This window comes from Boleophthalmus pectinirostris, unplaced genomic scaffold (assembly GCF_026225935.1).
Source record: "Boleophthalmus pectinirostris isolate CB_2022bp ecotype Guang Dong unplaced genomic scaffold, ASM2622593v1 HiC_scaffold_20, whole genome shotgun sequence".
Lineage (NCBI taxonomy): Eukaryota > Metazoa > Chordata > Actinopteri > Gobiiformes > Gobiidae > Boleophthalmus > Boleophthalmus pectinirostris.
The window spans coordinates 9532096-9548717 of NW_026571153.1; the positions used below are offsets into that span (position 1 = coordinate 9532096).

General features: G+C 37.6%; 1 protein-coding gene across 1 annotated transcript in view; it reads left to right on the forward strand.

Moving 5' to 3' along the window:
- Window positions 1-16622, forward strand: part of ank2b (ankyrin 2b, neuronal) — a 127837-nt gene that overhangs the window by 85212 nt on the left and 26003 nt on the right. The window contains exons 29-37 of the mRNA XM_055156129.1: window positions 2930-3154; window positions 6551-6705; window positions 7760-7971; window positions 9045-9249; window positions 10524-10620; window positions 10694-10922; window positions 12126-12251; window positions 12315-12437; window positions 14217-14238. Coding sequence (XP_055012104.1) covers window positions 2930-3154; window positions 6551-6705; window positions 7760-7971; window positions 9045-9249; window positions 10524-10620; window positions 10694-10922; window positions 12126-12251; window positions 12315-12437; window positions 14217-14238 — 1394 coding nt within the window. The remainder of the gene's footprint in view (window positions 1-2929; window positions 3155-6550; window positions 6706-7759; window positions 7972-9044; window positions 9250-10523; window positions 10621-10693; window positions 10923-12125; window positions 12252-12314; window positions 12438-14216; window positions 14239-16622) is intronic.

Genomic DNA, 16622 nt, shown 5'->3' on the forward strand with positions numbered 1-16622 from the left:
GACAGGACAGAAAAGGAAAGCCAAGTTTATATTGGTACACAAAGTAATTCAAAGTGCTTTACAGAATGAGAAATACATTAAAATCACAATACAAATAAATCAAAACATAAATCATCATCATAAAATTAAAAAGAGAGAGACATTAAGTGAGAGAAAAGAGAAATTATCTGTCCATGCAGCAAGATCATTTTACTTGCCAAGTTATCTTAAAATAAACTACCTCTAGACTAGAATTAAGCATCTCTGAACTAGTAAGTAGATAATAAATCTGAAAACAAGAAAACAAGTTTTAAAATCTTGGCCAGATCAGAGAAATTTACAGTGTAGTTTATTCTTCATCATCATAACAAAGGCATAACGCAGCTCAGAATAGCATGTTGCTCTTTACTGCCACCTTCTGCTTGAGTGTGTCAGTGTTTGAACATTTTGAGACTAAAGCTGCATTCACACTGGCTGACTTGGTGCAAAATGAAAGAAAACTTTTCAGTCATATGCACAACTAAACAGAACCATTTTGAGCCAAGATTTAAACAGAGTCAAAGCAGAGGCCTGTATCACATCTTCAGGAAGACCAGGTTTTAGCTGCATGAATCTGAAACTCTGACTCCCGTGTTTAGTCCTGACTTTGGGCACCAGCAGGAGGCCGGTCCTTGAGCTCCTCAGAGTGCAGATGGTTCATATAGGACTAAAATGTCACAGATGTACTTTGGTTCTCAGCCATGGAGAGACTTGTGCATAAGCCGAGCCGCTTTAAAGTCTATTCTCTGAGCCACAGGAGCCAGTGCAGAGACTCGTACTTCCTGGTTCCACTCAGGACCCGAGCTGCAGCATTTTGGAAAACAATAATGAACTATAACACAAGCAGTTTACAGCCAAGATGAGTGTATTTATCTAAATGAGTCTTAGCATTCACCCAACAAAGCAAATCGACCTGTTTGCACTTTGTAAATATGTCTTGTCCCAGTACAGATATATTGAATAAGCAGCTTTTGAGGTCAAAATAAATCCACTGTTATATAATCTACATCTAATTATAAAGCTTTACTGTATATTATTAGCATGCTAGTTGTTTTTAGCTTTACCATGATGGGAAATTCCACTCTGGCCTCTGAAAGTTGTGAAATGCGCTTATAAATTATTAAGATGTTCTGAATGCATAAGTTAATTGAGGAATAACTTTTGACTAATAGTAACTGTTTAAAATCAACTTCAGGTACAGTTCCTTTAAACAGTCATTTTTATGTCTGATTATGATAAAGAACGAGGGCAGGGATTTGATTCTGCCCTAGGGAAAGACACTTCGGTTACAGTAAAGTGGCTGTTTGCGAGTGGAATGGCATCTGAAATCGCTGTATCTCAGGGGTTAGGTTACGTTTTGTTTGTCTTCATATCTTTGTTTGTGGAATGGTGATGATCCCTCACAGTGATGCACCCACAGCCTCTTTGTGGTCCATCTTCTCGTGTGTGTGCATGTGGTGAGACACAGCATGGCATTCACAGTGAAACCTTATCCAAGTGTGAGTCATTGCATCGTTCCATGTTGATATTACTGTGACCAAATGCTGACGATGTTTTTCATATCATTCATTTAAGTGGTCAAACGTGACACTGCACCTTCTTTAATTTCATCTTAAATTAGGGCTGCAACTAATAGATTATTTTGACTAATACCAGTAAAATGATTCATGTTATTGTAAATTTATTTTAATAATGTTTCTGTCTTTGTTATAAAAGATCTTTGGCTTGTGTTTTAGAGTCTGTATAGTCCAGATAACAATTACAATTATTAAAATACAATTATTATTTTATAGATCAGGGGTCTCCAACTTGTGCCTTGATAGGCACCAGTAGCTCTCCACCTCTTAGCAACTTGCTAAGAATATACTTTTTTTGTGTTGAATAACTAAAATTTGATGTATAGAATGACTGTTAAAACTGTAAATATATAATTTTTACGCCAGCTTTACTTTCTGCACTAATAAATGGATAATGGTGTATGTTTTATAGGCCTCTAACTGTTCCTATCTAAGGCTGTAGCTTTTGTATTTTTCGGACTATAAATCTCACCAGCCAAAAAATCTGTAATGAAAAAAAAAAGTATATAAGTCGCACTTATTGGGGGAAATTTATGATATTTATATATGAATATAAATGTATATAAAATCAGAGACCAGGAACCGACATTTCATCTTGAAAGGCAAGTTCTATTAATAACAATAGAACAGAGAACAACAGACTGTTATCATCACATATGAACAGGTCTTCAGATAAATATAGCATAAACAACAGAACAGAACAAGTTTATCAAACTCTCCATCTCACTCCAGATCACTAAATCTCCACGACCTCCGGAGGTAAATGGAGCACTTCTTCCTCTTCTGTGTAGCTGTCATCAGACTCAGCATCAGTTCCCGTTAGAATTATTCCGGCCTTTCTGAATCCCAAGTGAGCTGACTTATTTTCAGTGGTGTAGAAGTAATGGTGCGATTGACTGACATGATCCCAGACAAGACAGAGGCTTTCTCTGCAGGAGACATGCGCAGTAGAGCCAAGTGACAGTGGTACAGGAGTAATAGGAGTAGCAAATACAGACATGCAAGACTAGAGTGCCCTCTAGAGGCTGTCAGTGTGAAAATGTTTTATACATAGTTCGCACTGCAGTGTAAGTCGCAGGACCACCCAAACCATGAAAAAAATGTGACTTATAGTCAGAAAAATACTGTACTCAGTTTCTTGTGACTGATAAAATGAGTAGCTCTCTGGCATTTTTGTTTTGTAAATGTAGCTCACCAGAGGAAAAAAAGTTGGAGACCCCTGTTGATGATTAGTCACAGTTAATCAGTTAATTGTTGCAGCCCTATGTCATATTGTGTTTTTGTTATTTTCTATTTTGTTGTATTGAACCATTTCTGTTTTTCCTCTGGTGTAGTTTCTTGGTGAGCTTCATGGTGGACGCGCGGGGAGGAGCCATGCGCGGCTGTCGGCACAATGGCCTCCGCATCATCATCCCCCCAAAGAAGTGCAGCGCTCCCACCCGCATCACCTGTCGCCTGGTCAAGAGGCACCGGCTGGCCTCCATGCCCCCCATGGTGGAGGGCGAGGGGCTGGCCAGCAGGATCATCGAGGTGGGGCCCTCCGGAGCACAGTTCCTCGGGTAAGGCAACAAAAGGATTTCAGGTACTTTTTAAGATTAACGTACACTTTATTGTCCCCGTGGGAAATTCGTCATCTGCATTTGAAATTAGGGCTGAACGATTTGGGAAAAATATAGATTTTTTTTCTGGTAAGAATGATGATTGCGATTAGATTTGTGGCTTCTGTTGACATTTTAAACACTGAAATATGACTGAACTAATTCAAGAATCCCATTTCAGAACATATTTGTATAGATCTAAACTAAAGGGTTAGCAGTTTTTATGCAGAATAACACAGAAGATTTTGATGTTTGTGGAGAAAATTACAGTACCTTATTTTCTGCACTATAGGGTGCACTTAAGAGCCTTTAATTTAATCAAAAAACGACTGCGCGCCTTATAATCCAGAGCGCCTTATATATGAATTCGTTCAAGTGTCTTAGTACGACTTTAGTAAACTACAAAGCCGCACCACTTGCAGCATTACAGCTCCCGTAGTCAGGAGCTTTTAATATCAAAATGCACCTGTCAAGAAACACGCTTACAACGCCCACTTTAAACTCAAGGCTATTATAAAGATAAAGATCCTGGGCTAAGGATCAGTATCAACTGTGGTCCGAGTTTTCACCAAGACCGGAATCATCACTGAACTGCCAGGGAACAGTAACCACACTGATTCGGATAATGACGAGAGTTATACAAGTTATCGTGAATACACTAACAATTTAGCGTCTCAGACAGTAATTTTTTTACGTGTTACAACTGAACAAAGCTGAGAGTTATTGTAAACATGTTAAATAAATTTTGACTGACTTATCGAACTGTTGTGTTTCGTTTAATGTTATCTAATCTAATCTTATAGTCCGGTGCGGTTTATATGTGAAAATAGTTCAAAAATAGACGATTCAATGACAGTGTGCCTTTTAATCCAGAGTGCCCTATAGTGCGGAAAATACGGTAATTCAAAAATCACAGCCTTTGTAATTTGCTAATTCTGTCAAAATCTGATTCTGATTCAACTCCGATGAATTTTATGACCCTGTTTTAAATACTGTATTCTAAAAACACAATAAAATGTTTTTAAAAAGCTACAAATGTTTGTCAGGTAAGGCAATTTCAATACAAACAATACAATACATTCACTTCCATGGTGAAATCCGAGGATTGATCCGGATATCCAAGGTTTACTTTGGTTTACTTTGCATAACGGCGCCTATATGCTTAAAACTGATGAAGGTTGATTAGGTATTTGTGAATTTCCAGTCTCTAATCCCTAACATGCTGCCTTATTGTGCCCTTGCCTTACTAAACTGGTTTCTGCTCTACAGGTCTTCACAGCATGGCCTTTTCTTTAACAGCACTTTTTACTTACGCTTTTCTTATTAACAGCTCAAACGCTCCATGAGTAGTTTGATATGTTTAAGTGCATTAAAATAAAACTCTTACAATCCAACTTTAGAATCCTTTTCATATTAGGGCTGATCCATTATGTAAAAAAGTCATATAATTGGATGTATTTTAAGATTTCTCAGTGAGCACAGAATAGAATTATGAGAAAAAGAGGGGAAAAATAAGTTAAGTGTTACCTTTTTGGTCTTATATTTGATTTATCTCAGTGAAATATTATATTATTTAAATTTTATTGGATTAAATAAATGAAACTATCACAATTATTTGAGTTTGGATTTTGAAAAAAGGGGTTTATGTAGTGTAAAAATTTTACTTGTATTAGAGGGATAGAGTTTATAATTTATCAGTAATTTTGTTTTGGGATTCATGGAGTTGATTTATTATAAAAGTGGCTTTGCTCCAGGTTTTGAGGAGCAATTATACCACCGATGTAATTGGTTATAGTAACTTAACTATCTAATAAGTAAAAAAAAAATAATTAATTAATTAATAAATAATAATAATAATAATAATAATAATAATAATAATAATAATAAATACATAAATTAATAAAATAAATGAATAAAATAAATAAACAAATAAACTAACAAACCGTAGCAGCAGATACGGCTGTAGTCCCTGTGGTCTGGTGTTTGCTGAGCCCAGTCCAAAGTTGTTGTGTGCTCTCTCTCCTCTCTGCTGCGCGTGGACTCTGACCGCTCAGTAAACTGCACCTCCCCAGTGCCCCCCCTCCGCTAAACGAGGGCGAGAGCCTGGTTAGCCGAATCCTGCAGCTCGGTCCGCCGGGCTCCAAATTCCTGGGGTAGGCCTCTGCATATGAAACCATCCATGGATGCTGTCCCTGTGTCGTCTGTGTTGGTGCTGTCTGTGTTCTCCTCATAGTCCTGTGTCCCACTGTCATGACTGGAGACTGCCTCATAGTACATGTACTTGTCTTTGCTCTGCTTTTGCTTTGTGCTCACGTTTTTCTGCTCTGTTTAACCAGCCGAGTAGATGTTAGGGTCAATGTTGTATGAAATATTATTAATATATTTCCATGTGTGCTGTATATACACAAATATTTTCATATTATCAAAAAATATTCAGCCATTCAAGTATCACATGGAAATATATTATAAACATTCAGTCATTAGTTGTCTGTCCATAGCATGCTTTTGTAAACAAACTCAATTATGTACCTAATACATTTTTATGAGGTAAGTGATCATTTTGGTAGCTTTATAAAACAAAACAAAAGAAAAAAATAACTTTAACTACTATTTTTATATTACTTATAATAATACTAGGGGTGTAACGGTACACAAAAATCACAGTTCAGTACGTACCTCGGTTTTGAGGTCACGATTCGGTTAATTTTTGGTACAGTTTGGGAACAAAATAGAAAACCATTTGCTTGTTGTTTATTTGTGTTTTTATTAAACCAACAATTAGTTTTAACATTATACAAACAGGAAAATTAAATAAACGCACAGTGCTGCTTGGTAATACTAATAAGTTAAATTAAATATTCTCAAATAAGCAACAAATGTATGAAATATTATAAAAAAAAATAAATTCCTTGTAAACAGTAAACAAAACTTTTACACTTTTAACAGTTCCAGGATGAAGTTTTACTCAGTCTTCATATTTTTGGCAAGAAAAAACAACTTGTCCACATTGTTTGCTGTAAGTACAGATCTGCTGCAGTTACAATGTCAGTGGAGTGGGATACTGAAACGGTTCGGCACATACACATGTACCGTTACACCCCTAAATAATACTTATAGCCAAATGCTGGATGTCAAGGCATTCAAATAGTTTAGAGAGAGATCAGCTCATGAATATTGGAAAAATAAATGGATTATACAGTATAAGTAAGAGCAACTAATTTTGCATCGTCTTTATTACAAATGAATCAATTGGCAAAACAACGATTCAATTCAGTTAGTGTTTGCATAGTCCAATACCACAGAACATCACAAACACACACTGATTTGTGACCCAGTGTAATGTCTGTGTCCTTGTAGCCCTGTGATAGTGGAGATCCCTCACTTTGCTGCTCTGAGGGGCAGAGAGCGAGAGCTGGTGATCCTGAGGAGTGAGACTGGAGAGAGCTGGAAGGAGCACACGTGTGAACACACCCAGGAGGAGCTCAACCAGATCCTCAACGGCATGGACGAAGGTCAGACTCAACACACACACACACACACACATACACACACACACACACACACACACACACACACATACATACACGGTTACAGACAGTCTGCAGTGTGAGAACTTCAGTCTGTGGGCGACTCACTGCTTTTGAAAGAGATAATTAACCAAAAAATGTACATATTTATTTAGATTGGGTTAATAAATGCACCTGTACTTGTTTTTCATGTATCTTAAAGTTCTGTTTTTTATAATCCCACCACTTTTAATATTAGTAATATTAAATTTATATTTCATTTAAGTTCTTTTGTGCTGATAGTAAAGACATACCCCCGACACTGCAGAAACTGTAGCTCTTTTTAATGCACAGGCTTGCATCTCCACAAACCTGACTCTGACTTGACCTGAAGGAGGGCGTTCGCCTGCTTTTTTCCATGGAAATGTTGTTTCTTTTGCTATAATCTTCCACAGCGTGGTGTAAAGCATATCTGTCTTTATGGAGAATGTTGGAAATATGGGTTTAACTTAACTTTAACTATTTCCATAGAATCATGCAGGTGATTTGCACATCCAGAAAGTTACATACTATCACTTTAACCACAGAGTTATTCACCAACATAGAATTCCCAGTTTAATTATTTAGTATGTTGGGTTCCAACGGTCATGGAAATCTTGGAAAAGTCATGGAAATTGAAAATGTCATTTTTTAGGCCTGAAAAAGGAATTTTAGTATCCCGTTCTAAAGAGACGTTCCCCTTTAAAAGAGACAACGATAAATGACAGTATTTTGAATGTTAAAAAGCTATAATACCAAACCATAAGGTGACTGGAAAGTGTTAACATTTAATCTTTAGCCCTAAACGTTTGATCAATTCTACACATGTAGGTGCTGTAAAGTCATGGAAACTTCACTTTAGGTCATGAAAAGTCATGGAAAAGTTTTGAAAAGTTTTAATTGTTGTAAAAGTTGGAAAAGAGAATTGTAATTACTAGTTTAGTGTACTGTGATCTCAAATAAACCCAGCCTATTCCTTGTAGTCCATTCATTCTAAATCAAAACCTCTTGTTTTGTTCAGACCTGGACCCACCGGAGGAGCTGGAGAGGAAGCGTATCTGCCGCATCATCACCAGAGACTTCCCGCAGTACTTCGCTGTGGTGTCGCGGGTGAAACAGGACAATAACCTGATCGGGCCAGAAGGGGGCATCCTGAGCAGCACTGTGGTCCCCCAAGTGCAGGCTGTGTTTCCTGAAGGGGCCCTGACCAAGAGGATCAGAGTCGGACTGCAGGTAACCACAGCCAAATACAAAAGACGTTAGCCTGCTTTATTATTATAAAAGATGACGTTTTATGAGTATGACAGGATTTGAAAAGGAATTGAAAGAGTCTATATGACAAAACTGGAAACCTCTTAACCTATTGGATTATCCTTTTGATTAATCAAGTAGTTGTTTACAAAAGAAAAACATGTGAATTTGATTTTTACTGACTTTGAAGCTTAAGGGATGTGAGTAAAGTGAGTTCCTGTATATTTTTGTATATTCTGTCAGCTTTTGGAATCTGTGAATAGTTCAGATAACGATTATTTGATTTCCATATTAATTGACAACTATTAAAATTCTCAATTAGTTGCAATTAACCGATAAATCAGTTTCAGCCATACTAAACTGTAGGGGTGTAGTTTTATATATCACATATTTACACAAATTATTAGCATTGTAGATCATCAGCAGAATAAATCTTCAGACCAACCAAAAAAAAATAAAAGGAAAAAATAATAAAAAATAAAACTAAAATAAAATAGGAGGCCATCAAGCAAGTGACATCTGCAAAGATATATAAAAAATGTACATTAGGCTTTGTTTTGATTGTAAGATTTCCACTGTTTCCAATACAGTTCTCCTTTATCTAAGGCGTGTCTCAGTATCGATATTAGGGACTGCTGTATCGATATATTACCAAGAGGATTTTTTGGTATATTTTACTAAATTAATTTGTTACAGCGCTACAGTTTTGTTGTTTTTTTAGAGAAAGGAAACTCATTTATGCAATATGTTTGATATTTTCACTGTTTCAATGATTAAACATGGGCGTGTAACTTAACTTTAGGCGTAACTTTGCACAAGAAGTGGTCTCACAAAAACTTTTAGTATCACAGCCATGATTTAGCCTTTATTTTTTACTGAACCGTATGGAATCGCTTTGAAATATATTATATTGAATTGAAAGTGCACTGTATCGAGATATGTATCGTATCGTGGCCTATGTATCGAGGCATGTATTGTATCGGCAACTTCTTAATGATACCCAGCCCTACTAAACTGTAACCTGAACTGATATTCTGTACTTTTGATTGTGTTAGTCCCAACCCGTGCCTCTGGATGTAGTGAGAAGGATCCTGGGTAACAAAGCAACATTTAGCCCCATCGTCACACTGGAGCCCCGAAGAAGGAAGTTCCACAAACCCATCACCATGACGATACCTGTCCCCAAGACCAACGCCGACCCCATCCTCAACGGGTTCGGAGGAGACACGCCCACTCTACGGCTGCTCTGTAGTATCACTGGTGAGAATGCGTCACGTTAAAGACTGTAGTGCATTTGCAGTGGACCTTACCCTTTGTTGGGGTTGTGAGTTCAAATCTAGCCTCTTACTTTCTCATATTCTCACTGTTATACAAGATTTGCTTTGTCCAGTGTCAAATAAAGCCTAGAAAGGAAGAAGAAATAAAATAAAGATATGCTGGGGAAAGTTGGTTTAGTGAACAACAGCTATGTTTATTAAAAAAATAAAATAAATGTGTGTATGGTTATAACTACTGATGTAACAATAACTGAAATATTATGATATCGTATCATCAAAGTTCTCACAATAATATCATGGACCATCACAATATATCGAATTACAAGTTTCTTTGCTTAAATTAAGAGTTACGGTGCAGCAACTGCTAAAAAAAGACAGAGGGAACTACATAAACCATGATCCTTTGCTCCATTTCAGTGTAGACTACAAGAAGAAATAACAGTTCTTTGGGTTAAGTCTTGTCAAGACATTTTAAGAGGAAAAAGTAGCACATTAACAGTTTTGTTTGTCTCCCATTAAATATACAGTGAGATGTTTATCGTGAAAATATCATACCAAGAGATTTAAATATTGTTAAATCCCTAATTGTGAGACTCTTCCCCATATCGTGAGCTTTTCCCCGATATCGCAATAAATATTGTACCGTGAGGTTCATAAAGTGACAATATCGCATCGTGACACTTGGATATCGTTACACCCCTAGTTATAACAGAACATTGAATTGGTAAAAATGGCAAAGAAGACTGGATTTCACTGTATAAACTAGTATATCAATTAGGGATGTCACAATAACCAAAATATTGTGATATCGTATCGTCAAAAGTCTCACAATAATATCGTGGACCATCACAATAGATCGAATTACAAGTTCCTTTGCTTAAATGCATTGTTTTGTAGTAGCAACAGCTTATAAACATCAGAAACTACATATCCCATGATTCATTTCAGAGCAGACAACATGAAGATATATGTTTTTTACTTGAATTCTTAGGATTATTACAGAAATAATTCACACCAAAATCTTATCAAGGTATTTTAAAAGCAAAAAAGTGTTACATCTACAACGTGATAATATCGTACCGAGAGATTTGGATATTGTTACATCCCTAATATCAATTCATCTTAAAGTAGTTAAAAAGAGTGTCACTGTTTTATCAAAGTTACTGTCAAGTGAAAGTGTTAAAATCGTTTCGAGATCAAAGGTAAAAGTTAATACGTGATTGCAATGATTTAAAGTAACTGTTCTTTTGCTCTCAGGTGGGACGACGCCAGCTCAATGGGAGGACATAACAGGAACCACGCCATTAACCTTTATCAACGACTGTGTCTCCTTCACCACCAACGTCTCCGCCAGGTGAAATGTCCGCCCTGTACTTTTCACCTCTTTATTTGAGCAGATCACTTACCAGGACACGTGCTGCTTTCAGGTTCTGGCTCATAGACTGTCGGCAAGTGCAGGAGTCGGTCAACTTCTCCACTCAGGTGTACCGGGAGATCATTTGTGTCCCGTACATGGCCAAGTTTGTCATCTTCGCCAAGACCCATGACCCCATCGAGGCCCGGCTCCGCTGCTTCTGCATGACCGATGACAAGATCGACAAAACTTTGGAGCAGCAGGAGAACTTCACTGAGGTGGCACGCAGCAGAGACGTAGAGGTAAAGACACAGAGGAGAAGTAACTGGATATTTCAATAGGAGAGGCTTAAAGGTACAATGTGTCACCTGTATGTTTCCATTGAGATGTTATTGCTTTGCCTGGAATGTTCCACAGTATGACATTAAACGTATCTAGCTCTGTGGAGACAAGATGGCACCTCCAGGCCAAGTTACAGGTCAGATCTGTGGCCATGCCAGGTTGTCAGAGCCTGTCAAAGCCTGTCAAAGCTCAGATCTCAGACGCTAAGACTGGAGATACACTGTGCGATATTTTCGATCGTTTCACTCGGCCCCAGCTCAAACTGCACGACCAAATGCCAGGGTTTAAAAGTTCACAGTTCATGGAACTACTTCAACAGTGCGAAACCCTCAAGAGAGGCGAAAAGATTTCAAACAGGTCTGAAATTCTTACGACCTACGAATGCTCATCGTGAGGTCATCGTGAGGTATTAATCGGTTTTCGTTACTCCATGTATACTACAAGAAACATGAAGCAAGACACACGATTAAGCCAAAAGTCAGCCCGATCCCAAAAACAGTTGCACGAGTGAAAAATCGGCTCAAAAAGGGACAAAAATTGCAGTGTTTGCCCAGCTTAAGCAGGGCTGGGCCTGGTTAGTACTTGGATGGGAGATTGCAGGGAAAATCAGGTGCCACAGTGGGTGCCAGTAGTAAAAAACAAAAAAAACTGTTGACATGTCCTTACACAAGACACTTGACCCACATTGCCTAGTATGAAAGTGATGTGTGTGTGAGTGATGGTGGTGATCGGAGGGAATGAATAATGAATAATGTCTGTGAGTGTCCAGAAAAGCGCTATATAAAACTGATCCATTACCAACTCTACTAATAGTGAGAATGCTTCAAGGTAATTTAAGTAAGATAAGTTTAATGTTATACTATGAAACATTCTAAGCACCTCAGCATGGACTATATGAAGGAGAGGACTAAGAGAGTGTGTAGGACTGTAGGATAATGGAAGGCACAGAACATTTTTCAGAGAGGTGGAGAAGAAAATAGGTTGTGATAAGAACAATATAGGAAATGAAGCCTTTCAGAAGTGTATTTTAAATGAGTTCCTTCTAAAACTATAAATAAAAGTATAGTTATTTCATGTACTATTTTATCTAATGCTGTACAATAAATATACATGATTTTCTAATGCTCTGTTGACCATTATAACTGTGTACCTCTTTCTCACAGGTTCTAGAGGGTAAACCTATCTATGCAGAGTGCTTCGGCAACCTCGTCCCTCTCACCAAAAGTGGCCAGCATCATCTTTTCAGCTTTTTTGCCTTTAAGGAGAACCGACTAGCTCTTTTTATCAAAGTAAGTCACTGCTGTCAACTAGAAATCATGTGTTTGTACCTTATATTTTTTTTGCCTTTTCAGATCCGAGACAATACTCAGGAGCCATGTGGACGCCTGTCCTTTTTGAAAGAACCCAGGAATTATAGATCGCTCACCCAAAACGCCATATGTAACCTTAATATCACCCTGCCATCGTACTCCAAGGTGAGTGCTCTCATCCTATAGCAACAATTAAGGATGCATGCGTTATTACAATTAACTAAGCATTGTCTAATTGTCTGGTAGTGCTTTTCTCCACTTTCTCACTTCTATAGACTTGGCTTACTTGGTTTTGCTTTATAACATAATCATTTGATATGTATGTATGTTTTTATGTTAAATTATAAGCTCAAAACCAGGATATTAAGTCAATGTCTGCTCTCACTTTTGGGGGTATTCCATGAGGCAAGCCTAGGTCACACATTGTTGCTTTAGGTTACATCAAAATAAAAATTCAGGTTACAATTACAACATTATTTTATTATGTTATTTATTACATCCAACAAGAATTACTAGATGCATATTCACAAAAGAGTGGTATTTATCCAATCAAGCACATAAAAAAATAAATAAAATTACCTTATTTAAAGATATTATGTTATGTTTTTCATTTAATTTATGTTGATCTAAAGCAAATCATTTAAATTTTAAGCTTATTTGACGTATTCCTGTTATAATCAACATTTTGAGGACTTTTAAGGACATTTGTTAATCACTATTGCAACCGTCCCAAGCTTTTATCATCCTGAAACCCATGGATAAGTTAATTTGACATAAAGAATAGTGTATAATCCCTCAGTCTTTCAGGTAGACTCCATGGCAAAAGGAGAAGTTCAATTTGTCAACTGGACAAAAGTTTATTTGGTCGAATTTTGGTTCTCAGCTCATCTAAGCTGCTTCTTCAGTTTTGGTCGGAATGCTGGAGGACACTGCCTTTTATCTGCCTGAAGGGAGGAGCTAACTACAATGAAACTACTATGAAACTAACACATCTACTTGTTTATAGTTTCTGTTAGTTAGCTAGGCCTATTGATCTTGCACTGAGTGAGGGGTCTTTTTAGCAGAATCATTTAGGGCCATAATGGAGCTTTCACACCTCTGGGCCTCACCTGGCTGTCCCTATTGTTTTCTTTGCTTGTTTTGATTTAAGTTTGAGGATGGAGTTGTAAACAGGAGATAGATGGCATCTGAGTCCCCCATTTCTGTTCAAAGATGGATTGTCTTTCCTAACAAAAATAACTTCTTTAACTCCCCTCTTAAAACAATTATTTTCTCTGGCGAAGATCTGTACCTCACTGTTCTCAAAGGAGTGTCCCGAGGCTTTTAGATGGAGATGTACAGCAGACTGAGGTCCTGTGTTGCTCACTCTCGTCTGTGTTGGTACATCCTCTTGTGAATTGGCTGTTTCTTTTCTCCAGTGCAGTGCTCACGGCAGTCTTCACTACACTGAATGGAGTAAACCACAATGCTTTCTTTGTGGCTCGGTGTTTTGTCCTTTGCTTGTCCAAATGACAAATTGAACTTCTCCTTTGGCCCTTAACATAAAGAATGTAAGAATGTGACACAGTATATTTAAATAGCGTTAACATCCACGTAACCCTAATTTTTCTTTTCCAATACTTTTCCATGGAATTCCCTCTGGCTCTCACTGCTTTCCTTAATCACCTAATATTGCTGTTATTTTATCTGTGCATTTTTGCTTCTTGCTTCAAAAGGATTCTGACTCTGACCAAGATGAAGAGGTAACTGCTGCTCCTGCTTCCCATCACACATTACAATATTAGAATTAAGTGCTATAGTGTTTAGATACAAACATAGGAATTGTTCTTGCTTTGAGTCATTTTGTTCAGTGTATATAAATAAAACCTATAGATAGTGATAGAACACTTTTTATATTGACATAATAACTTAATATATATATTTTTTGTTGTGTTTTTTTTACAGAATGGCAGAACACAGGAGAAATGTAAGACACCAAATCTTCTACAGTTTTCATATTATACTAAAATTATCTCATTCTGTACTAATATTAACGCATGTAATTGCTAAAACTAAACAAAATAACAGTAGTAGTATTAATAATTATTAAATGTTGTGCTGTAGCAAATCCAGTTTATACACACATTCATCTTTCCAAAGCCTATTAAGTTAAGTTTCCTAGTTTTGTCTTTTCACAAACAGCATAGACTTACCTAATCCCTCTTTATTTTATAATACAATTTTTGGTTTTTTTTGATGCTGTTTTGTCCCCCTGCGCTTTGCTTTCCAAATACTCAACAATTCTACTATTGACAAATTAAGATGGGAAATTTCGAGAAAGAGTAAAACGCTCCCGTCTACGTATGTACAATTAATATTAAGTCATTATTGTGACTATAGAATACTGGCCTAGTTGTTTTTCCATAGAAAGCTAGTAAATACATTCAAGTCTGTGATTAAAATTGTAAAGACAAAATCCCCCAGAAATTTCCCTGTAGTTTGGTGACACAAATCATTAGCAGGCCAGTTTCCAGTATTTTTGTGGAATGGTAAAGCAAAAATGCAGCTAATAAATCACATTAGTTACTTTTTAAATATTACAGTATTTATTTTATCTACTCATATCACTCATATTTCCCTTACCTCTCCATGTCCACCTGCTTTGCATGGAAATAACTTGCCTAACAGATGGATGTGTGCTTGCTTGTCTCATTGTGTGAAAAACAGAATTAATGAGTAGTTTATGTTTTTTTGTTCACACTTCGTTTGTCTTCATTACTTTATTTTCCCTCACTGGCTTTCTTTGGATAGTGTTTTTGTAATTATTTTCTCATTTGTCTAAGCAATCTTGAGATTTTGTTGTCTCATTTCATTATTTTATGTGGCGTTCATTGGTTTCTTTAATTGTGGTTTGTAGAGTAGGTGTGGTTGTGCTGTGTGTAAAAGCAAGTTATTTCCAGCGTCATCCTTTCCCATTGGTTTGATTTACATATTGCTTTTGCTTTACCACAGACATAGTAAAGTACATGAGACCTTGATGCGTGGATGTTAGGATCCTTGTGACTGTTGTCCTATGAATCCTTTGTGCTCCAATCTTATCCTGACCCACTTCTCCTTTGTCTGTCCTTTCATTTGAATTTTTGATTTTCTTTACTCCTTACTTGTCCGTCTTCCTTATAAAAGATGAAGCGACAGTGCTGAAATCAGAGCTGATGCGAGAGCCAGACCTTCTATCCGACGTGTCAGAGATGAAACAAGATTTGATCAAAATGACTGCCATCTTGACAGCAGATTCCACTGGAAAATCCCCTTCCCTGAAGCCATGTGGTCTAGAAAAAGGCGCTGAGGAGGTTTCTGGAGAGCCCTTAGACATTATGGAGAAAGACCTGGAGAAGGTCAAGGAGGACCTCGAGAAAGTCAGTGAAATCCTTAGGAGTGGAACATATGAAGGCGAAGCAACTGAGGCAGGGGCAGCCAAAGTCACAAGAGCCAGCGAGGAGTGGGTTCTACTCTCTGACAGTGAGCTAGCAGAGGCGAAAAAGATGGCAGCTCTAGACGTACAGGAGCCAGTTTTACGTGAGAGTAGAGCCAACAGAGGAGCTCCAAGGCCTAAAGCCATAAAGGACAGTGGTGACCTTAAGGAATATCTCCTTGATGCACCAGTCAGCTCCAAAGTGAAAGCTAAACGAGAGTCAGCTTCACAGGAAAAATTCACTGAGGTTGTTTTACGCAAAAGTACACCAACCAAAGTACAAGAAGCCAATAAGTCTAGTGATATAAAAAAGCCACTCCGAAAGAAGGGCAAAGAGGATGGCACAGATCATTTAAGTGTGCCAACAGCCCCCAGTCAAACATCTCCTGTGTCTCCTGTGGTGGAAGAAACACCCATTGGCTCAATCAAAGACAAAGTGAAAGCCTTACAACAAAAGGTTGAAGCAGAACAAAAAAGCAAAAAAATGTCAGGGGTCAAGACGTCTCAGCTCCCTGTCAGCAAATCCCCACCAAAAGCCAAAGAAAGCCCTAAAGCTAAGCAGGGTCCACCAAAATCTCCTAAAGCTGAAGATGAAAAACTAGAGGAGACCATGTCTGTGAAGGAGTTAATGCAAGCATTTCAGACAGGCCAGGACCCTTCCAAGAGAAAATCTGGGCTTTTTGAGGTCAAAACTACAGTTACTTCATCATCAAAATCAGAGACAACCACTAAATCTGAAATTACACCGTCCAAAACCACAACCAAAACAGTAACCTCACATACTGCTCAAGAAAAAGAACTGTCTTTAGATTCAAAACCTCACAAGAAAGAGACTGTACAGACTGACAAAGAGAAGCAAAGTGCCCATTCAGAGCAGGTAGGAACTGTAGACTTTGGAA